Source organism: Pecten maximus, chromosome 16 (assembly GCF_902652985.1).
Source record: "Pecten maximus chromosome 16, xPecMax1.1, whole genome shotgun sequence".
NCBI classification, from domain to species: Eukaryota; Metazoa; Mollusca; class Bivalvia; order Pectinida; family Pectinidae; genus Pecten; species Pecten maximus.
The window spans coordinates 31326752-31351085 of record NC_047030.1 but is presented as its reverse complement, the minus strand read 5'-3'; the positions used below and the strand labels follow the sequence as shown (position 1 = coordinate 31351085).

Here is a 24334-nt window from a genome sequence, read left to right as displayed (position 1 = left end):
AAAGTCAAGTTAAGAGGAAAAGTAATCTTCACAACTATTTAAACTTTGTCGCTGAATGATTATAAAAAGATGTAAAGGCTACGAAAAGTGTTGGGACACCGTTTACTCAATACCTTATGTCATTGAGACTAGTATTAATATGTAAACTTCATTTATTTGTATCATGTCAAAGTGACTGCATTTTTGCAATGAAATCAGGTTTGACAAAGTTCTTCAAAATAAATTCTCAAGGCACAAATTAAATTCTCAATTAAAAGTTCATGACATGATGACAACTTTTTTTTTTTTTGGGGTGGGGGGTGGGGGATTGTTGAAGTGGTGAAACAATAAACTGTTCAGAGAAAGTAAAAGAGAGATTTTTACTGAAATTATACAGGTATATTCCACCTACTTGGTTCTGAATATTACATTGTGGTATTGATCAAAAACTAAGATGGGCGGGAGGTTTCCATCTTAGATTCTGTGAGTTGAAATTTGCTAGTCGACATTTCACAGAAAATTATGCATTTATTTTAAAGATGCTACACCTCCGACGAAGTGTAATAAATTGTTATTATTTTGACAATAAATGACATTTAGTCCATATATGTATGCCTAATTAAGACCTACAAATAAAAAAAAAAAATTTATAACGTCAAATATTGTCGGAATGAAGCCAAGAAGATTCGAACTTTTGAACATTATAATCTACTTTGCATACACTTGACCTTGACCGCAGTGCATTCTTGGAAGAGATTTACATACAGAAGAAAACAAATATGGTTGATTTTTTTTTTTATTCAGCTGGGACAACTATATATATATTGCCTGTTGCCTAACTTAATTAATTGCGAGGTTTTAATGCAAATAGCAAATAAACACTAAATAAACATTTCAATATTATCCGTTGGGAAAAACCACGACCATGTTTATGTTGTACATCTCCCACGAACGGAAACGCTTTCTTAGCTTTACCCCTTCGGCTTCGGCCCCATTTCGATGGATTGATACAGGTGTGATTTATCAACAAGTTTAAGCTGATGAACTATAGTGAATATGCAATCACTACATATCACAAACCGCATCATATGCCTAGAGTTTTCAGTAAATAAACAGACCGAACGTTACACTACTTATGTGTGTACGTTAAACACTTGCATCTCCAACAAAAACTCAACTGTGTCATTTCCGCATGAGTTCCGATTCCATTGTCGTTTATAATTCCAGCGGTCTGTGCAGTCTCCGATTGAAATCCTTCCCTTTCATCGTTCTCTTTTCATAATCTAATTTATGCTTCCTTCTTTCTGGAGATGTTAGGCTAACAAATGTTGCCTTCCTCGCCTCGCCATGTGGTTCCTACTTTCTGTTTTCAGCGCATGCGCAATCAGCATTTCATTCAATGTGGAGGCGGAGCGAAATGGAATTTTTTCGGGACGCAATTTTTAAAATTTTAAAGATAAATAAGAAGATGAAACTTTCCGAGGGTGGTAATAATGTCAAGTGTGTAACTTTTATTCCTGAAGAAAAATACATACAAGTCTATTCGTGTTTTTAATTGATAAAAAATACTATCTGTCGAGGGTGTAGCACCTTTAAGTTCTTGTATTGCACATGTTTGTTGTCATTGGTCCTTATTTGTGCATATTAAACTTTAAGACAAATTTTAAGAATAACATAGTAAGGTAGTTGATGGCTGTAGTAGATAGATGGCCAGTTTGGATTTCGACAGTTGGAGTTTGTCATTGCCATATATCAGAAAGTGCTTAAAAGAACACAAATTTCACTGCACATTTATGTTCTTCCTCTTCATTCAGTGTTTGCAAACAAAATCGCCAACAGGTGGTAATTATGGAACCTGACAGTCAATGTTGGTATCTGTATTTCTCATTTGGTACTCAATGAACTTTTCCTTAACACTTGTACTTTCTTCTTTTGTCCTTTTTGTTCTGTTTGTTTAATTTCTAGACCAATTTGACTTACAAATCAAAAGAAGTCATCTTTTTCAATACATTACAGTACAAAAAATAAATTTTAAGAAAAAGGAAGTACAGGAAAAAATTCATCTGGAATATCTTGAAGCCAATTTTCTTGACGGAGAAATATCTGTTGCTTAGAGATCATTGCATAAACATTCAGATAGCATGGTTCAAAGTTAATAGTCAAGGATATCGGCTTGTTAAAGTGTTCTTGGAGCCCAATACCGCACAAGTATGTCTTTAGGATGTGTTTATGTTAATAAGTCTTCAATTCGATCAGCAAGAGCTTTATTGGTACTCCTGGTTAGAGAATTGTACAGTGCATTCCGCTTAATTGGGTTGCTTATTTGCGGGGGCTTTTTACCCGATTAACAGACTTATGCAATAAGCCGAAATGCACATCGCCATCTTGGATTTGGTCCGTAATGGTTGTCAGACTTGGGGCGATTTTGGATGAAAATATTTGCATTTATTATTGAACAACAACACAGTTCTAAACATGACAAAAACCCGACATAACTTTATCGTTTAAGGTAATATTTTACCGTTTTTTTGACAATATAACCATCTAAATTACCCTATTTGTTGATAAATGTCTAAAACTGAAACTGAAATACGTGATGACTTTCGTGAATATTTGGAGCATTTCTATTTTTTTGGTCAGATTGTCATAGTCGAATAACCGAAAAATATGACTTTTCCAACCCAATTAAACGATTTTTTAAAACACGATTCAAGAGAAAATGGTTTTGGTTTTTGAATTTTTACCCCAATAAACGAAAAACCGTATTAAGCGTTACCCGATTAACTGGAATGTACTGTACATGATGCTACATCTATGAAAAAGTTTGATTGAAGTCGATGGAGAGGTTCACAATCAGCTGACTTTGCAGTAATATGACAGTACATAAAACATATACACCAGTACATATACAAAGTCATAAATATTGTGAATTTTACTTTACAACAAAAAACGTTTTTTTAAATTTATATTTATTTCAAAGTCAACAAGATTGTCCAGAAAAAACACATTCGGTACATAATTAACTAATTAACATTTCATTTTATATATCAATGATGAAAATTGTTCCTGCAGATTTGATAAGCAAAATGTGCTTAGAAAAATAAAATAAAATCATATAAATATCCATCATCAACATCAATCAATATTAATTAATTTATAACCAACTTAAAAATATCTGAATTTTCTAATTTGAATCAACAAAATGTTAATTTACAAAATACATTTAACTCTTCACAACCTAAAATTTGTAATTATGTAAATAAACAAAAAATTCAGTATATAAACTGATTCGTACAATTTTCCAAATTGAATTATTTCGCAAATCTGGAATGAATTCAATAAACTAATATGAATTTATCATCAAGAAGGTTTGGCCGTTAGAGGCCTGACATGTCTTAGTTTGAAGTTGTACATTCCTGGAGCGAGGACTGTCAGCATTTGATGTAACAAAATGGCAGTCATTCCCCAGATCCTGGATTCACCGCCCAGAAACACCGGCAGTGTGTAGCCGTTAGTGAACTGGGTGGACCGGACATTGACTGGATCGCACAGGGAGGTGATAGTCCTGGTAAAGACGGCATCCACCTGGCAATTTAACAAATTAATAGTTTGATGTTTACCATAATGTATTCAATTAGATTTGTCCTGTCGTATAAAGCCTTGAGGACAGTAAAGAGATAAATCAATGCCCTTTAGAGATGCCAAAGTAGGTGATCTCCTAGCTGCGATAACGTAGCTCTGGACGACGGACGGACAATTTCTGACAGATGGTCGTCGTCAGAGAGCAGTGTAGGTAGGGTATGAATATTCGTTCTAGAGATCTCCCAGTAAGAGATTGTTCACTGTAGGACATTTAGCACAATGACATTCTAATGACAAATTCTTTTTGTGCAGTAATTATCATCATAAAGTAACCCCCCCCCCCCCCCCCCCCCAAAAAAAAAAAAAATTGTTGTACATTTTGTATTAAAAATCTAGTCTTTGTAGTAACAGTATCAAGAATTGTATATTTTTAAATACACATCTAGATTCCATGGTAAATGAAATTAAGAAAATGTGTATTTTGTCTTTCCTTTTTAATGATCAGTAAATTATTATCTTAAAATATAAGTTGAATTTCAAGCAAATTGAGAAATGTTTATTCAAACAATGACCCAAACCATTTATTGTAAGGAGTTGGCTTGTTGCAAGTTCAAATTATGCCTATCTTCATTTGCCCTGTAAGAATACATTAAGTTTGTAGCTTAAAGTTTCATTGTCATTTATATAATTATATCCATACAAGTACCATTAAGGGTCACAGCTAAAATTTGTGTTATTAAAATTTCAGTCCTATGGGTGTAGGATATTTTTTCATTATAACAAATTGATATAAAATCCAACATTGTGTAAGAGTTGTGCTTAGGTGACAACCCATTACTCCAGCAAAAATTGTTTGAATATGAAATTTGACAGGTGCTAAGTAACAATTTAAAGAAATTCCAATATTACATCAATTGCATTATAAATTAATTATTAATTGATTTCAAAGTAAAGGATCACATTGTTGTTTTTTTTCCTTTTTTTCTTCTTTATTTTGTTTCCTCAATAGAATATTGCAAAAGAAAATACAGAGATAAAATATTTCATAATGTTTAGGTACAACTGCATTCTCTGAAACTATGCTACCTCTTTAATTAATCAGATTTTCTCACTGGGTATGCTAATTACCTCAGAATCGTCCAGCACTAACCGAGAGATATCCATATTTCCACAGAATCCCAAATATGGAGTTACTTCTATTTTACCATCCTTCTGAAACAAAGACACATACTGAAATATCTGTTTTCTTATATAGTTACTCATCATTCCAGAATAGAAAATAAGTTTGAGTATATAGGATTTTCCACTTTTCTAAAATTTACATTTCACATGCAACCTTGATCTTTGATCTGGTTGCCATGACTTGAGGTCACATGATTTGATATTCAATTGAAAACAAATTTCCAACAAAATCCGACATTTGTGATTTTTGATCTTGACCTTTCATGTTGTGACCTTGACCTTTAGACATATGACTTCTTTCCAACTCGTACGTGAATATTTTATAAATATAAGTTTTAGAGCAATGACAAGTCAATTTTGTAACTGTTAACTTGACCTTGACAAATGTCTTAAATGCAAACTTGTGCAAGGTGTTTCAGTTCTTAACATCTATGCAAGGTTGAATCATTCATACTGCATTTGTCCACAGATAGACTAAGTAGCATGCCATACTATTAGTATAAAATTCTTCATCAAAGTGTAAAATTTCAACTTTAAAATTAAGAACTGAATTGTTGCAAGATGTCAATTTACATGAGATATGGGAGGATATTCTCACCTTACTAGGGATCTTGGGCATATTTCCCCATATATTGACAGTCTCCGACGAAAGCCCTATCTCCTCAAATGTCTCCCTCAGAGCAGTTTGGGAAAGGTCAAGGTCGACGTCATCCTTCATACCACCTGGAAAACTGACCATGTCGGTCAATACAAATGTATTGTGAAGAATTTTTAAAGACTGGCTCTCCTGGGAATTTCGGAGGATCAAATACAACATATGCTGTATAGAAACTACGATTTGTTAACAAAATTAGCTCGACAAGAAAATCGCTGACATAAGATTAACCATTAAAATATGTACGTTCATGATCACAGTATCACGTTTTTTCAGACAGAACAGACTACAAAACCTACCATACTTCACCCTTGTGTACAGGAACTTTCCACGATCTGACCATGAACAGAAGGGATGGTTCGTTGTTGACGTAGCACAGAGGTATCAGGACAGCGGCGTCTTTACGATCCTCTCGATAAGGCACAACTCTTTTCACTGGTTTCAAAGATGTAAGTTTGCCTTGAACTCTACATCTATTTTCTTCCGAGAAAATATTCTCAGGGTTCACGGTTGTATCAGAGAAGAAACGACATTGGGTTATAATGTTAGCGTTGTTTCCCATAGAATTCATGTTGGGCAATAAGGCATTCCTTAACACAGGCATTCTATGCCGATTTCTCAGTATCACAAAGGAAGACATATTTTTCCCTGAAATTAAGCGTAAATCTATTTTTGATCTTGATGTATTGTGCCTCGAATAATTCTCAAATGATCTCTTTTTTCCTGATACGGTTGTGGAGAGGTTTTTACATTTCGGATGTCGTTCAAATTTTGACTTGCTGAGAATATTTTTCCACAAAATAACTCTCCAAGTTGTCCACCTCATGGTGAGTTGTGATTATAACATTGAATTATGAAGCTAAATCAAATTATTGTAGTAATATTTTCATTTTTTTTGACGATAATCCAATTCCTTTCTGTTTAATGCTGCAGTCTTCTCATCAGATGTCAAATACAGGAAGAAGTTCTTAGCCAATCTTATGCCAGTTCAGGTCGTGAAAACATTAGCTGAAAAACAAGGTAAAATATGGCTTTAATTTGAAATCATATGTTTTATAATGTATACATTTATGATCCATACATACAGGACAAATGCACCTAAACCTGTCAACTAGATGGCTGGCTATCTTTGTTACACATGTACTTCCCACTTCCAAATCAACCCAAATTCCCAATCTCTCCCACACTGAGGAAGATCTATGGTAGCACACCACAGTAAGACAGCCTGGCCATGGGCAATTTTTTTGTTAAGCAAATAACTCCTGTATTATGATATGCATAAAAAATGAAAAAATAACTGTACACTATAATTGGTATATTCAGTATGAATTAGTACATACAGGCTTCACATTTATTAAAACAAAAATCAATAAATTGGTTCCGGATTTTAAATATCCGGATTTTCCGAACGTGTGTTTACACAGGAAATTTTGTTTTGCCTACAGCGCAAAATGGAAGCCCACGGAAAAGGTAAGATAGCGGAAAAACTTAATTTACAACATATGTCCAAACAAGATTAATTCTGTCTTTGGGATAGAGATATTTAATTTTAAATAGGTTTCAGAAAAAAAATTGTGTAGAGAATTGTGCCATTTAGGGTCAAATATCATAATATTTTGCAATTTTTGAGAATTTTTTAAGCTGTTACCATGGTATTCACAGCTCTAAAAATCACAGAAAATATCAGTTTACTTATCCTTCAGAGCTCTATTAAAATTGCAAATGTTGTACAGATTTCAAATATATATACTTTATTAGAGGTTATATGTAAGGTTAACTGGCAATGTTTACATATCTAAAACATGTGCCATATTTTTCAGAATTTGGCATTTTTACTGTACACTGCTACCTATGATGAACTAGATATCTACAGTAGGCCTGTTCACTGTTGCGTGGTCGTTACTGACAAATACTGTTAGGCCTACATGTTAGATTCTAACAGTTACGGTTGTCTAACAGATTATTGATAGAATGTCGGCGGTGTGACTGCCATCGATGGACAATTGATCCCTAAGTATACACCATGCTTTTCAGGCAAAAAGAGAATTCCAGAGTTTTTGTACAAACGTCAAATACTCACGTGCTCACAAGTTTATCTTTGAAGGTAGGCATACGTGTACCAGGGTAACAGCCCGAGGAGCTCCGACTGCATTCACCGAGGTATTCCGAATAGATACCATATCCGGTTAACAGAGCAACAGGGACGTTGCAATTGATAGTGGTGATTTTCACTGAATTTCTGTGTACATATTTGTTATGGAATGGTATGATAACATGATTTAGGATCGTAAGTATGTACTAATTTATATATACAAAGGATGACTTAGTTATTTTATCCTATACTATTCCTGAATCGTAAAATATCGTACTTGGGCCTGTAATATTTTTCATGAAGTAATCTCTACTGTACTTTCACTTTGAAGACGAATAACGACGAACAAAATTTAGGATCGTTATTTTGTGAAATCATAGATACCTATGTTAAGAACTGATTATTTCATAACACTATGCTATCGAGAATATTGTCACAGTATGTGTTACTGACGTTGTCAAACTATAAGTCAATGTCGATTTTCCAATTTGCCTGGTTTAATGTAACCTCAGAAGGAAAATGACTGCACCATTATAATCCCCCTGAAGCTGCTGGTCCAACTAACCCCAACGCCACACTAGAAATGCACACCAGTACACAATGATTATGTTGTATATTCTTGCAGAAAATTATCTTACTTCTCATGACCAATCTCTGATCGGAACTCTCTTTCTCCTGATATTTCATCCATCACATCAGCTTTATCATTTAAGTCATCCATTATCAAGGAGCCAGTGACCATTGTCCAGCAGAGGATGACCATCCTTACATTTCCATGAACTTTTGATGAAATTGATAATTTGCTTTCATATTTTAATGAATGTTCAAAGATTTAAAAAATGTGTAAATTTATTCAAGAATACAAAATAATACATGTACAAATCTTGATTGACATTTTAATGATTTTGGACATTTTTGTTGACAGGATATTTTGTATTAAAGATAGAATGTCTTGTTTCTGTACAAAATGTTTTGAATGCTGACATAAACAATGGCATCTGGTGGCAGACCTAACATGAACATAATTACCACTGGGGCTGGTGACTATGATGAGGATTACGTACGGAAAAAGATTGAGAGAGCAAATTTAAAAGTAAGAAAAAAGAAAGGTCAGGCATTAAAAGCATGATAAACCTGACATTTACAAATGTGGTTTGTAGATACATTTGTATTAACAAATTAAACTATGGAACAACTGCAGTTGTAATTTTGGAAACATTAATGAAATGAAAAACAAGCTTCCATTTTAAGGGATACACATCATCTCCTAATTCATGTTATTCTGACGTTTTATAAAAAAAAACATCAAAAATAATTTTCTCCCTTATAACTAATTTGCTCAAAGTATTTTTGAGTCTTGTCCATTGGGAACATCTTAAATTCATTTTGTTTTTTCTGTCGTCAACATTTAAAATTTTACATGAAATACCTGAACTGCTTATTGGATTTTAACTGAATTTAATTTTGGTAGGGAGTAATGATAAGTAAAGGAATTAATCATTTTCAAATAAGACAATTGGTTTATGAAAATTAGGGGCCATATGCACACAAAATGTTCACAATGGACAAGAGGAATTCTTTAAAATGTGATGCAGACAAAGAACAAATAAACCGTAAGTAGTGAACAATGGTAAAAGGTCCATGTGACCTTTAACATAGATCCCTGAATGATGTTAATTGTATTGTTTCATCTAGTACAATTACAATCATAATTAGACATTTTACACATAAAGCCATGCAAACACCACACAAATCACATACCCTCACCACCCTTACACATGTATTTATATACAAGGGCTTGTTCATTTATGCGGACAAACCGATTTGTCTGTTTTTAAATGTAATATTTCAGGCATATATCTTGACTGACCTTCAGATGTTAATGCAAGCTTTGAAATTCTTTGTCAAAGCTCTTCTGAAAATAATAAAAAAAAAATCACAAGGTCAGTCTTTATTACGTAAACGAACTACTTTTGTGCTTTTAGTCCAACCGTTTGGACCTCGATAAACAAAAACGGCTCAAGTCACACTTATAATAGTTGAAGGGGAAGTAACTCTAAGAAAAGAGATTGTAATATTAGAATGTCTCCCTGTTCAGTAAAAGATGAATCTTTTTTTTATCTTTATTCAGCATAAAGAACCCTAAGAGGAAGAGAAATTAAATAGATTTCCATAGAATTCCATTTACCATACTTCAATGCTGTCTTAATAAATGAGCCTATATCAATCAAAGAAAATACATGTAGTCTTGGATCTTGTAAATAAGGAATGTATCTTCTCTTTCTGTCATTATACTTTTTTAGGTAGCCGCAGCCATGGAAAAAATAAAAAAGGCACAAAAACAAGTAACGTATGTAGAGGACAGTAGCTCAGATTCATCAGACGATGAGATGGGAGATCTTCTTTCTCCTCAAGGTATGTTTATCATGTAGGAAGTGTTCAATCTGAAGAGATCAGAGAAGCATGAAGGAAGAATAATTCACTAAAATTTATATGTGTAGTATCATTTTCCACTCTTATCTGATAAATGTACTAATTTAACAAATGTTGTTTATTGTTTGTTTGTTTGTTTGCTGTGTTTATCGCCCCATGAACAGCCAAGGTCAATTTGAGGTGGGTTCTCCTTGTAGTAGTTGGTGACTACCTCACTGAATAATGTACAGGAGGCCCATTGATACTATCCAGAGCAATAAGGGTAATATGTCTTGCCCAAGGATACAACACGACAGCACATCTTTCCTGTAAAGAGCTTCCCGAAAAACGTTAACCGCCACAGTAAGGGAGCATTGAACCACGCACCTCAGATAACCCGAGCTGCGCTCTAACCAAATCAGCTATCACTTCCCCCAACGCTGTTCATATTGCTGTCTTTGTCGAGATTGTGAATGTGTCAAATATGTGCTCAAGTTGACTGAATTTGTTTGCTCAGTTGGTTCAAATTCAGATTTAGTAAAAAAGCTACAAATTGGTTTATGCCCTGGGGTCGGAAAGATTGAAGAAATGATTTGAATAATTATTTGTTGATGTAGAAATCCTATATAAACTTTATATTCAGGACTCCATAATGCATATTTAAATGTTCTAATGAACTTCGCTTCCTTGTTACAATATTAAAGAACTTAAAGTAATCAGAAGGGGAAATAATGTTTTTGGCAAATTATCTCCCCTTGGACAATACATTTTCATCTCGTGTCTTTAATATGTGATGTGTGTTATGGCATAGAAAATTTTGCTCATGCACATTTCTCACCCATGAGAATTCCAAAAAGTTTGCAAGTTTGTTAAAATGTTTCACTAATCACGTAACTTAGCACTTGAATGATCTTAATTGATATATATACAGTCAAACCTGTTTATAGCGACCGCCCAAGGGGAGGCAGAAAAACGGTCACTATAGACAGGTTGCCTTTATAGACAGGTCAAAATTATTGCACCAACGTCAGTTTACGACTTTTATTAGTATTGACTAATTAAAGATGGCGGCAGTACAAACGCTAGTACCGACAGCTACGATTAAGAAAGGCATTATTGGCTTTCATGTGAGTAAATCTTGTTGACAGATATGACCAGTGTTTGTTATTGAAGTGATGTATCCTAGTTGTAATCACAAAATTAACTGACCGTGTCAAATGAAGCCACCTGTGCACAGTTGTAATGTAATACCGACACGCATGGTGACCCGACTCCTCTCTTACCGAGCCCCAGGCCAGGGCAGCTACAGTAATTATAGGCTAACAGGTGGTAGGGGTCTTTTGTTTATATACTCAGGCCAGGGTTGTGGTGGTCCTTTGTTTGTATAATCAAGCCAGGGTCGATGTGTCTGAATTTTCCGGGGATTTTATGAGGGATGACTGCCGAGAGCAGAAGATGGCTGACATAAATCGGTCGCTATAGAAAACAAAAATAGCGAGCGCCGTTCCGAAATCACCGGTCGTTAGCCACATTAGACAGGTAGTCGCTATACAGAGGGTCATTATATAGTAAAATCTCACGGGGAATCTTAAAACTGGTCGTTATAGACAGGCAGTCGTTATATACAGGGGGTCGTTAGAGCAGGTTTGACTGTATTGAAAGTGTTCTGCAAAGTATTTGTTACGGGATATATTTCACCATTACAGATTTTAATAAGAATCCAGATGGAGCAGCAATCCATATTAAAAAGCAGATTGGGAATGGCGCCATCGCCAACATAAGGATTGGTAGTGCTAAGAATATTCAAGTTGGAGACAGGAACACTATGGTTATAAACAAGGGTACCAGAACTCCCCGCCAAGAGAAGAGGGAGGAAGACATGATGTCCATAGAAGATGTAACGCCTCCACCAGAACTGACTACTGCACAACAGGCAGTACTAGGTAAACTCATAGTGGGCTCACAGATCCACAGAAGTTCGTTTTAGGCCAATAGTGAACTCACAGATCTTCAGAAGTTCGTTATATAATAGGCCAATAATGAACTCACAGATCCTCAGAAGTTTGTTATAGGCCAATAGTGAACTCACAGATCCTCAGAAGTTTGTTATAGACCAATAGTGAACTCACAGATCCTCAGAAGTTTGTTATAGGCCAATAGTGAACTCACAGATCCTCAGAAGTTCGTTATAGGCCAATAGTGAACTCACAGATCCTCAGAAGTTTGTTATAGACCAATAGTGAACTCACAGATCCTCAGAAGTTCGTTATAGGCCAATAGTGAACTCACAGATCCTCAGAAGTTCGTTATAGGCCAATAGTGAACTCACAGATCCTCAGAAGTTCGTTATAGGCCAATAATGAACTCACAGATCCTCAGAAGTTCGTTTTAGGCCAATAGTGAACTCACAGATCCTCAGAAGTTCGTTATAGGCCAATAGTGAACTCACAGATCCTAAGAAGTTCGTTATAGGCCAATAGTGAACTCACAGATCCTCAGAAGTTCGTTATAGGCCAATAGTGAACTCACAGATCCTCAGAAGTTCGTTATAGGCCAATAGTGAACTCACAGATCCTCAGAAGTTCGTTATAGGCCAATAGTGAACTCACAGATCCTCAGAAGTTCGTTATAGGCCAATAGTGAACTCACAGATCCTCAGAAGTTCGTTATAGGCCAATAGTTAACTCACAGATCCTCAGAATTTCGTTATAGGCTCATAATGAACTCACAAATCCTTCGGAAGTTTGTTATAGGCCAACAGAAGTTTGTTATAGGCCAAATTACCTTCCAAGTAAAGAATTTTTTTTTTTCTTAGAATGAATTTCAGTGAGTTCATCTTTTGTTTATCCACTTATTGTTCAATATTTATATTTGTGCTGTAATTTGTATTCTCCCGTTGCATTATTTTGATGTGTTATGAGAATATAAATCCATTTGATCATGTGACTACTTTTTATGCATTATTGCCTTCTTTTGAGGGCACTATGGGCTGAAATGTTGTCGAAGGATGGCATAATATTTGAGCTTTTGTCAACGGTACTATTCCATTTCAAGACAACACTATCAGACCATATTGTCCGCAAAAGAACGCAATAACTTTTTTAATGCATCACACTAACAGTTACTTTGCTAATTTCAATATCCAGCTGAATATTTCTCCACTGGAGGGTCTGTAAACAGTAGGAAATTTGTGGGACTCTCTACCTTAACTGGAAAACAACATACAAAAACTTAAAATACAGTAGAAAAGTGGTGGGACAATTTACCTTAACAGGAAAATAACTTATGAAGGCCTGTATACAGTAGAAAAGTGGCGGGACACTCTATCTTAATAGGAAAATAACTTATAAAGGCCTGTATACAGTAGAAAAGTGATAAAGGCCTGTATATAGTAGAAAAGTGGCGGGACACTATCTTAATAGGAAATGGCTTATAAAGGCCTGTATACAGTAGAAAAATGGTGGGACACTCTATCTTAATAGGAAAATAACTTATAAAGGCCTGTATACAGTAGAAAAGTGATAAAGGCCTGTATATAGTAGAAAAGTGGCGGGACACTATCTTAATAGGAAATGGCTTATAAAGGCCTGTATACAGTAGAAAAATGGTGGGACACTCTATCTTAATAGGAAAATAACTTATAAAGGCCTGTATACAGTAGAAAAGTGATAAAGGCCTGTATATAGTAGAAAAGTGGTGGGACACTATCTTAATAGGAAAATAACTTATAAAGGCCTGTATACAGTAGAAAAGTGATAAAGGCCTGTATATAGTAGAAAAGTGGTGGGACACTATCTTAATAGGAAAATAACTTATAAAGGCCTGTATACAGTAGAAAAGTGATAAAGGCCTGTATATAGTAGAAAAGTGGTGGGACACTATCTTAATAGGAAAATAACTTATAAAGGCCTGTATACAGTAGAAAAGTGATAAAGGCCTGTATATAGTAGAAAAGTGGCGGGACACTATCTTAATAGGAAATGGCTTATAAAGGCCTGTATACAGTAGAAAAATGGTGGGACACTCTATCTTAATAGGAAATGGCTTATAAAGGCCTGTATACAGTAGAAAAGTGATAAAGGCCTGTATATAGTAGAAAAATGGTGGGACACTATCTTAATAGGAAATGGCTTATAAAGGCCTGTATACAGTAGAAAAATGGAGGACAATTTATCTTATCAGGAAAATAACTTACAAAAGCCTGTATACTATTGGAAAGTGGGGGACACTCCACCTTCAAAAGAAAATAACTTACACAGGCTTGTATACAGTAGAAAATTTTTGGGGGACACTCTACCTTAACAGGAAAATAACTTATGAAGGCCTGTATACACTATACAGTAGAAAATTGGTGCGACTCTCTACCTTAGCAGGAAAATAACTTAAAAAGGCCTGTTACTTCAGAAATAATTGACGATGATTCGTGTATTGTTGCAGGATATACAACGAGGACGAGGATATTTTGCAATTAAATTAATAACGAATTTCTATTCTACCATGTACTGTTTAGTTCTAAGATCTACCTCTTCCTATTAGAAAAACGGCAATGAAACCCTGGGAAATGTTTCGCTACATGGCTGTTACAATTCACAAGAAATGATAAGGCGCGCATGCTAATTAATATTCAAAAGCTGACGTCAATTCCAAGCGCGTTTCGAAAACTTTCAGGGATGTCGGCAAGCAATTCATGTAGAAATGCTCTCCAAAGGTTGCCTGTGGAAATAGACCTTACAACATATTGTTAAGCAAAGTCTGCTCTGGGTGGATAGAAATTAACAATCTGCTAAATTTCTCTGATGTAAAATACACGGTCTCCGACGTTCAAACGTTTTGGCGCCGCCATGTTTGTTTACAAATGCACGATTTTGGAGGGGAAAGATTGTAACAGCCGTGACTCACGAGTGTGTATTATTGGAAAATAATACATGGTTTTATACTAATCAAAACTGTCGTTGCATAGCAAACATGGTAGAATATAAATTAGTAGAAAGTGGAACACTCGGCCCTATGGTTTGTATGTATAGAAAGTCACAGAAATGTTTTAGGTTCATGCTGTTTAAAAATTTTAAAAGACATTATCTTATCTCAGATTCAGACAAAATTGTTGATGACGTGAAACTACAGGCCCTTACCACAGTAATCGGGAAACAGTATCGACGAATATGTAAGTAATCAGCATAAAGAGCTAATAAATGTTTTTGTTTATCCTCTCAAACTGTCTTATTCATTTACGCATCTTTTGATATATGATAAGTGCAGCAAAGGTTTCTTTTCACAGAATGAGGATAGCATTTTTTTTTTAGCTCACCTGGACCGAAGGTCCAGTGAGCTTATGTCATGACGCGGTGTCCGTCGTCCGTCCGTCTGTATTGGATTTTGACCAATTTTGGTCGGAAACATCCTTGGCGGAAGGGGATCAGATTTTGCCTAAATGGTGACTCTGACCCCAGAGGGGCCAAATGGGCACAGACTAATAGGGGAAATAGAGGTAATGCCTTTAATTTGCTACTAATCATAAAGTTATGAATGGATTTGAACCAAATTTGTACAGAAATATTCTTGGGGGAAGGGGGAAAGATTTTGCATAAATGGTGACTCTAGCCCCAGAGGGGCCAAATGGGCAGGGCCCAATAGGGGAAATAGAGGTAATGCCTTTAAATCGATACTAGTCATAAAGTTATGAATGGATTTGAACCCAATTTTGTCAGAAACATCCATGGGGAAAGGGGAACAGATTTTGCATAAATGGTGACTCTGACCCCCAAGGGGCCGGAGGAGCGGGGCCCAATAGAGTAAATTGAGGCAATTCCTTTAAATCATTACTCGTCTTAGAGTTATAAATTCATTTGAACCCAATTTAGTCAGAAACATCCTTGCGGGAAGGGGAACAGATTTTGCATAAATGGTGACTCTGACCCCAGAGGGGCCAAATGGGCACGGACCAATAGGGGAAATAGAGGTAATGCCTTTAATTTGCTACTAATCATAAAGTTATGAATGGATTTGAACCAAATTTGGTCAGAAATATTCTTGGGGGAAGGGGAACAGATTTTGCATAAATGGTGACTCTGACCCCCAAGGGGCCAAAGGAGTGGGGCCCAATACGGGAAATAGAGGTAATTCTTTTAAATCACTACTTGTCATAAAGTTATGAATGGATTTGAGTAATTTTTTTAAATCACTACTTGTCATAAAGTTATGAATGGATTTGAACCCAATTTGGTCAGAAACATCCTTGGGGGAAGAGGAACAGATTTTGCGTAAATGTTGACTCTGACCCCTGAGGGGCCAAAGGGGCGGGGCCCAATAGGGGAAATAGAGATAATTCCTTTAAATTGCTACTAGTCATAAAGTTATGAATGCATGTTGTAAACTTAGAGAGTCTGGACTTCGTTATTTCTTTAAAGCAGTTGGGATCCCCACACTAAAACCATATATAGCATTGTTTGAGGTTGACAAATGAATCGAATTGAACATGAACATTATTTTGACATTTGGTCAAATCCAACCAGGTGAGTGATACAGGCCCTATGGGCCTCTTGTTTCCTCACCCAATTTTTTTTCTGTATTTTCCAAAAGCATAGGGAAACCTATCTAAATTATATTTAGCAAAGCCATTTGTTTTATTTGCAATTTGTGCAGAATAATTTTCAAATCTGATAGTTTTTTCACTTGATCGTTCTACTGACATCAGAATATGAATACTGCTAAGACGGTTGACCTTGACCTTGCACCCAAATCACAGGCAAAGTAGGTACACTCGCTCCTATCACTGGACATTGTGGTTTCAAAAGCGTTCATCAATTCAATTATCATTTTTAGCTCACCTGCCCAAAGGGCAAGTGAGCTTATGTTGTGGTGCGGCGTCCCTCGTCCGTCCGGCGTCAACTTTTTCATTTAAACGACTTCTTCTTAATAACCAAGAGGCCCAGGGACTTGATATTGGGCCTGTAGCATTCTAGGTGGGAAGGGCTGTCAAGTTTGTTCAAATAAATGATCTTGACCTTCATTCGAGGTCACATGGGTCAAATAGGCTATAATCTTCAAATGACTTCTTCTCAATAACCAAGAGGCCCAGGGACTTGATATTGGGCATGTAGCATGCTGGGGTGAAGGGCTACCAAATTTTTTTCAAATAAATGACCTTGACCTTAATTCAAGATCACATGGGTCAAATAGGCTATACTCTTCAAATGACTTCTTCTCAATAACCAAGAGGCCCAGGGACTTTATATAGGGCCTGTCTGTAGCATGCTGGGGTGTAGGGCTACCAAGTTTGTTCAAATGAATGACATTGACCTACATTCAAGGTCACGGGTGAAATATTTTAAAATCTTGCAATAGCCAAGAGTCACCAAGACCCGATATTAGGCCAATAGTATGCTGGAATGAAGGACTAGAAAATTTATTGACATGAATAAACCTAGCTTACTCTGATATTTGAATTAATTGGTTATAAGCATAGTATCTGTAGAAATGACCTCAATCAACTGCAAATTCGCTGTAGAGCCAGGTGAGCAATACAGGCCCATTGGGCCTCTTGTTTACCTTTGAGATTTTTCACCAAACACTCCAACCGGCAAAAAAGCTACATTTTCACATACTGCAACACTAGATTTTTAAGTGGTTTATTTTTTTTCTTTTACAGTCAGGAAATTAGAAATATATGATGAGGATATTGACCAACTCTATCAGGACTACAAAGGAGACGGCATTCGAACAGTTATATATCAAGGACTTTTGATGTGGAAGAAAAAGACTGCGAGAAATGCAACAGTGGGGACACTTGTGAAAGCAATTTATGGTGTCACCAAAAACACAAAGGTCATGGATAGTATGATCAATTAAGTCTCAAAATAGACCCAGTCCATCTGCGTTGTAGCACGAGCTCGGTCTTGACAACTCTTCTTCACCTAGGTTTTATCCCTTCCCTGGAGAAATCCGAGGTTCTTCCCTTCCAGGACTTCGTTTTCTATGGTTGGGAAGGATTTATCGAAATGATCATAATTATGGAAAATTCTTTTCAAGACATAATGTTATGTGATTCAAAAAAGCAGTGCTCATGTTTTATTTACTGGCCAATGGAATTGGATTTTTTGCATTACAACAGTGAAATTTCTATCATTATTCATTACGTTGTTGAAACATACCAAAATCACGCTTGTTGGCCCGGATGGACATGCCTGAAGGGTCTAAGTGTGGGAGGAAACTGCAGTACCCAGGAAAAATCCATCGGGCAGGAGATCCCATATCTTTTCATGTCCGATCAAGGAATCCAACCCAGGCCGCCTAGATGAAAGGCAAGTGTACTACAGCTGTGCCACATGGACCACACAGAATCTTTATAGCCTTGGCTAGAAATACAATGTAATGCATATTGAATAAATCATTTTTTTCTGAGTTTGATTAATTAAGTTTTCTTCCCAATGCAATTTTGTTTCCAGACTATTTGTTTTGTTTCACTGGATTTATAGCCTCATGACTAACCAGGGTTATTTTGAGGTCGGGTCTCCGTGTAGTAGCTGGTGGCTACTTCACTGAACAATATATGAATGGCTGATCTCATATTTTCCACAGAAATATATGTCTTTTACAAGGACACAACAGATGTAGGACAGAATGATCCATAAAATCAACTTCGTGAGAAAACACAAACTGTCCGAGTAAGGATAAAAACACAAGATATCTCAGGCTTTCACCTTAGATTGCATTGTTCTCTGCTTTACTGGATAAGCTATCATGTTCTAAGCTTTTAAACTACAAACAGAGTGTTCTTGTGTCAATGTCAGAATTTCTGTACAATATTATACAATTATTGACATTGTTTAGGCTAATATAAGGAATTGTTAACCTAGTGAGGGCGGAGGGGAATATTATCTTTCTCAGGTTAACAATTCCTTGTATTAACCTAAACAAAGTCAATAACTGTTTGGTTATATGAAACAATTCCAATGATACCATTTTTCGCTATATGAATTCTTAACTTAACACAGCTTATAAAAATCACATGTTTATTAAAATATTAACATGTCTTATAAAACAAAAACAACACAAATTTTGTAGATTTTCCATATATTGTAATTTGCATTAAATTGAGAAAAAAATGAAATTCTCTCATTTAACATAAGCACTTACATGACTGGTGTTCATGCAGTGATTCACATCCCCAGTTTCACTACATTGACATTTTTGACATTATTCTATGTGTGTACAGTCAAAACACTTATTATCAAACTTGGCAGTAGTTTTGTCTGCTATTTTGTTTATGAAGGCTGTATATAGTCTGATAATCGACAAATTTTGTGACTATTAAAAGATACTGAAACCCTAGAACATCCTGTGTTTACATTTATAGTCGAGGTTAACAATGTGTGATATTGACCTCTCATGCAGGAATTCGGAGACTAAGGAAATTAATGATGTATAGATCAAGAAAACCAATGTGCATAAAATATGCAGCAATTAGAATAAATCATGGTCTCAGTCGAGGTTGATGGAACAATTGGTTATCTAGATCAATGCTTATGATAATAAAACTGAAAAAAAAGTGATTAAATCTACATAATTTTCAGATCTATGCAAATGTAATGGTGCATTGATTTTTGCATTGTCCAAACTTATAGGCCATGATATAAATTTCTATTTTTGATAAGAATTTGTGAAGATATTAGCAAACAATCGTCAATCGGCCCCTTCCCCTGGAGAGATTTAGTATTTTCCTCATTTCCTGTTCATATTTTCCTGATCAGAAATCATTTTAGTGTCCCTGTACATCACCTTGTGTGAAGAAATGTTGATCAGTATAACCATGTATTTCACGAAGGTGTACTAGTTTCTATTTATAGAAACTGATTTAACATAAAAAAAAATGTGTTTATAATAACCCCCAATTACCAAAAAATGTATTTTTCAAAAGAAAAGGTACATGATTCTGAAATAAGGTTAAGAAAATCACTGATCAAACTGTTCTGAAAAAAAAAAAAAAATGATTTTTTTTGTTACTGAAAAACTGGTTGTATATATGATGTCATATGACATTTTCTATAAGTTCAAAGATTTCTTTTAACTAAGGGATTCTCTGATGTAAAGTCAGTGATTTTATTTCCCTCTTAATAGATTCACCCCATTTTCACTAACCAAGGGTTACAGTATGCTAAGCTCCATTTCAAATTTGAACTGGAGCTTAACGTAGTATAACCGCGTTGGTTAACGAAAATCGATTCACCCAGGATAACTCAAAATTTCATTAAACTTAATATGATCAGTTTTGACTTTGATGTCATGTCTTCTCTGACAGAAGGATATGATATTGAATACATAGTAAACTTTTATTAGGTCATCTGACCCGAAGGGTCAGGATGACCTATAGTCATCATGCTTCGTCCGTCGTCGTGCGCCGTCTGCCGTGCGCCGTCCGCCGTGCGTAAACTTTTCACATTTTAAACTTCTTCTCAAGTTCCACCAGTGGGATTGAGCTGAAACTTGCCTGAAATGATGCTGGGATGGTCCTGACCAAGTGTTGTTAATTTTCGGGTCGGTCCGAAATCCAAGATGGCCGCAATTGCTGCCATTTTAAAAACACATTTGAAACTTCTTCTCAAGTTCCACTGGTGAGATTGAGCTGAAACTTGCCTGAAATGATCCTGGGATGGTCCTGAGGAAGTGTTGTTATTTTTCAGGTCGGTCAGAAATCCAAGATGGCCGCCATGGCAACCATCTTGATAAACACATTTTAAACTTCTTCTCCAGTTCCACTGGTGTGATTGAGCTGGAAATTGGTGAGGATGTTAAGGAAGGAGAGCCAATAAAGTGTTGTTATTTTTCGGCTTCGTAAAAACTTTGACATGGCAGCCACGGCAGCCATTTTATAACATGATTGCGCAATCATTGTTCTTCTGAACAACACCTATTTCAAACTTCTTCTCAAATTCCATCAGTGGGATTCAGCTTTAACTAACCAGAAATGATCCTGAGATGGTCCTGACCAAGTGTTGTTATTTTTCAAGTCGGTCAGAAATCCAAGATGGCCGCCATGGCAACCATCTTGAAAAACACGTTTTAAACTTCTTCTCCAGTTCCACTGGTGCGATTGAGCTGAAAATTGGTGAGGATGTTAAGGAAGGAGAGCCAATAAAGTGTTGTTATTTTTTCGGCCTCGTTAAAACTTTGACATTGCAGCCACGGCAGCCATTTTGTAAAATGATTGCGCAATCATGGTTCTTCTAAACAACACCTATATCAAACTTCTTCTCAAATTCCACCAGTGGGATTGAGCTCTTACTTACCAGAAATGATTTTGTGATGGTCCTGACCAAGTGTTGTTATTTTTCAAGTCGGTCAGAAATCCAAGATGGCCGCCATGGCAACCATCTTGAAAAACACGTTTTAAACTTCTTCTCCAGTTCCACTGGTACGATTGAGCTGGAAATTGGTGAGGATGTTAAGGAAGGAGAGGCAACAAAGTGTGGTTATTTTTTGGCTTCGTAAAAGCTTCGACATGGTAGCCACGGCGGCCATTTTGTAACATGATTGCGCAATCATGGTTTTTCCTGAACAACACCTATTTCAAACTTCATCAGTGGGATTCAGCTGTAACTTACCAGAAATGATCCTGAGATGGTTCTGGCCAAGTGTTGTTATTTATTGGATCGGTCAGAAATCCAAGATGGCCACCATGGCCAACAGTGCCACTATATACTTGCTACAGAGAATACATACTACAATAATAGAAGGTTTTTAATTTAGAGTCAGATGACCGTTAAGGCCCCTGGGCCTCTTGTTTTGATTGAACCAGTATACAAAATTTGATTGATAAGATGTTTCACTGTGAAGTCATTTCGAGAATGCTGTCTCTGACTTACTGCAGGATGATTTTGTTGTATGTTCCAACCTTCATCGGTGTGCCTTATTAGTGCTGGTTCTTATGAAGGAGCCAAATATATCAGATTTATAATGAATCATTGTTATTTGGTATTTGTTTTATGTACTTGTCAACAAATATCATTTTTAAAACACTATCACTGTAAATATTCATCGTAAATAACAGAAAATTTCTGAAAGTGGATATATGCACATTTTATTGGTAAGATTTCAAAACTTTCCTTTAAATATCAAATATCTATAATATAGCAGATATTAATATGGTTCGGGAGTGCAAAGCATGTATGAAAAATATTGATATACATGTATATTTATTATAAAAACAGTAGTTTAATTACTTTTTAAGAAATGAGTATTTATGCATCAAACTATGAAAAAATACTAGATCTTCCGGGTATAATTATAACCAGATTTTAAAGGTTTTTTAATTTTTCTACTCACCTGTAAGCTTAGAAATAAAATTGTGAAATAGATAGAGCTGATTGGATGTGTATTTGTTAAATGCATCAGCCACTTAAAGCATTTTTCCAATCTAAATAAAATTAGTCTTGTGATTTCCACTCCTCTACGATACTTTATGATACCCTTTAATATAATTGTATTGCAATGTATCCAAAGGTTTCGGATGCTTTATAGACCTTGGAAAAAATGCAATATGGGCCGTTAGTCGGATTATATTCATTTATAAACGAAAAACTGAAGAAAAACAAAGAAAAATGTACTTAAAAGAAATTGATTAAAGAAAGGAAGTGTAAAAAATGTGAATGAATAAATTTTTTTTTGTTTTTTTTTGTTTTTTGTTTTTTTTTTGTTTTGTTCAATCCTGATTTTACATGAAAACTTGTTGTAGGTTGTTTTTATTAAGCAGACTCCTCCAGCATCGTTTAAGTGTGGGATGTCCTTACAAGCTAAACATACATATTTTTTAGTGTATATCCCTTGACAATCACATGCTACTTCCACCTTTCCATGTAGATTAAAGTAATTGGTTTAATATCAAGTTAATAATGTATGATTTGAACTGCTGGATGCATGTATGCTAGGGTTCCCAGAGCTTTTTAAATTGACATGTTATTCAATGAATGTGAAGTCAAATCTCTTGCAAAAATTCTTATTTAGGTTAGTAGTGCATTAAATTGGAAATGGAATTTGTTTGTGTTTTGTTTTTTGAAGATATTTTGTATATCTTATTTATCGATATATGAAATAAAATGTGGTGTTAAATAACATTTGATATAACTATGTATTGGTAGTATTTGTTACTTTAACTTAATATATCAATCTAGAAGCTGATATTTAGCAATGAAAAAAAACATTAATTTGGAATGAAAACATGAGAGAAATGATAACTGGTTTTTTTTTGTAATATATTTTTGATTTTCATTAATATCTATGAGCATCATTAAATTGATTCCACAATTTTCATACTGTTATAGTGTATTTACATTATTTTATTCATTGTGTATATCTAGCCTGAGTCTGGGTTAGGGGTAGGGGTAGGGTTAGGGTTAAAACCATTCATCTTTCTGTCAGAATGTCTAAATCTGGAATCAAAGCCAGAGGAAACTCCGGCTAGTATACATGTACGTCATGTAATTAGAAGAACTCGTGAAGTTCTAACTTATGTTGACCATGTTGATCAGATATAACCTTAAAACTGAAATCAACGACACAACCGACTAAACTTCAGTCACTTTTGACTTAAAACTTAACCAACATGATCAGCTTACAACTAAACTGTATGTGATGGTTTCAATTTTGCAATGATTAACTTTCGATTTCTGGATAGTAACATCCCTTCTTTCCTAACTTACATCGTAGTACTTGTCCCACTCTCAATACTTCTGTATCGATTGCTGACAGAAACAGGAAATATCTTTTAAAAAGATAAGCGACATACATGTAGTTTTAATGCTGGTGGTTATAATGTAAAACTGCTGGTGAAATAAATTAACGAACTAATTAATAAATGCATTTCAGCACGGGTAACAAAATTATATCCGTTTGAATCATTTTAGTGATAATAAGACAGCATTTTGATCAGGAATATGATTTTATTAATGTGTCATTTGAATAGATACATCCACTTATTCAGCTTGCATTCAATCTTAATTTTGTTTCGTCTTTAACTGTATATCTGCATTTTGCATTTACCGCTACATTCACCAATCACATACTTCATCTTGACCAGTAACGCCACCTGTCGCGTCATATCCGGGGCCAAAAGAAAATTATACGGCTATGCCGAAAAATATAACACAGGGTTTCGAGAGAAGTTTAAGGTCAACATCTCATTTGATCTCGTTTGATGATATTCTCGTTAGTATTCCTGATGACATGGGTTCCGTTTTCATTTCTTAACTTGATTCTATATAACTATCTGCCCTTTGCTTCCGAAATTTGTCTCTGTTGATGTTTCTTGGTCACATGACCTTATTGCTGTGATGACGGAAAGCCCAATTCAAACAAACGACGAATTTCCTCATTAGGTAGATAAACTATGTAAATCTGTGATGTTCATGGATATGGGCATTTCAGCTGTAAAGTCAAAA

General features: G+C 35.4%; 2 protein-coding genes across 5 annotated transcripts; one reads left to right on the top strand and one right to left on the bottom strand.

Moving 5' to 3' along the window:
- Positions 1 to 2672: 2672 nt before the first annotated feature.
- On the bottom strand, positions 2673 to 7585 carry LOC117344837 (nucleoside diphosphate-linked moiety X motif 8-like). 3 transcript variants are annotated; one of them, XM_033907673.1, is made up of 5 exons: positions 7479 to 7585; positions 5698 to 6406; positions 5342 to 5474; positions 4690 to 4773; positions 2673 to 3564 (listed from the first exon to the last, which is right to left on the bottom strand). In XM_033907673.1, the coding sequence occupies exons 2-5, from the start codon at positions 6222 to 6224 to the stop codon at positions 3340 to 3342; spliced, it is 969 nt and encodes a 322-aa protein (XP_033763564.1). In that variant the 5' UTR covers positions 6225 to 6406; positions 7479 to 7585; the 3' UTR covers positions 2673 to 3339. The 3 variants fall into 3 exon arrangements, with proteins under 3 accessions (XP_033763564.1, XP_033763565.1, XP_033763566.1); XM_033907674.1 differs by having other exon boundaries at positions 4690 to 4770; XM_033907675.1 differs by having other exon boundaries at positions 5342 to 5466.
- LOC117344838 lies at positions 7582 to 19438 on the top strand. Of its 2 annotated transcripts, none has more exons than XM_033907676.1 (6): positions 7582 to 7685; positions 8416 to 8583; positions 9794 to 9905; positions 11609 to 11845; positions 14992 to 15066; positions 17551 to 19438. In XM_033907676.1, exons 2-6 carry the CDS (start codon positions 8482 to 8484, stop codon positions 17748 to 17750), a joined length of 726 nt encoding a protein of 241 aa, XP_033763567.1. In that variant the 5' UTR covers positions 7582 to 7685; positions 8416 to 8481; the 3' UTR covers positions 17751 to 19438. The 2 variants fall into 2 exon arrangements, with proteins under 2 accessions (XP_033763567.1, XP_033763569.1); XM_033907678.1 differs by having other exon boundaries at positions 7589 to 7689.
- The last annotated feature ends 4896 nt before the right edge of the window (positions 19439 to 24334 follow it).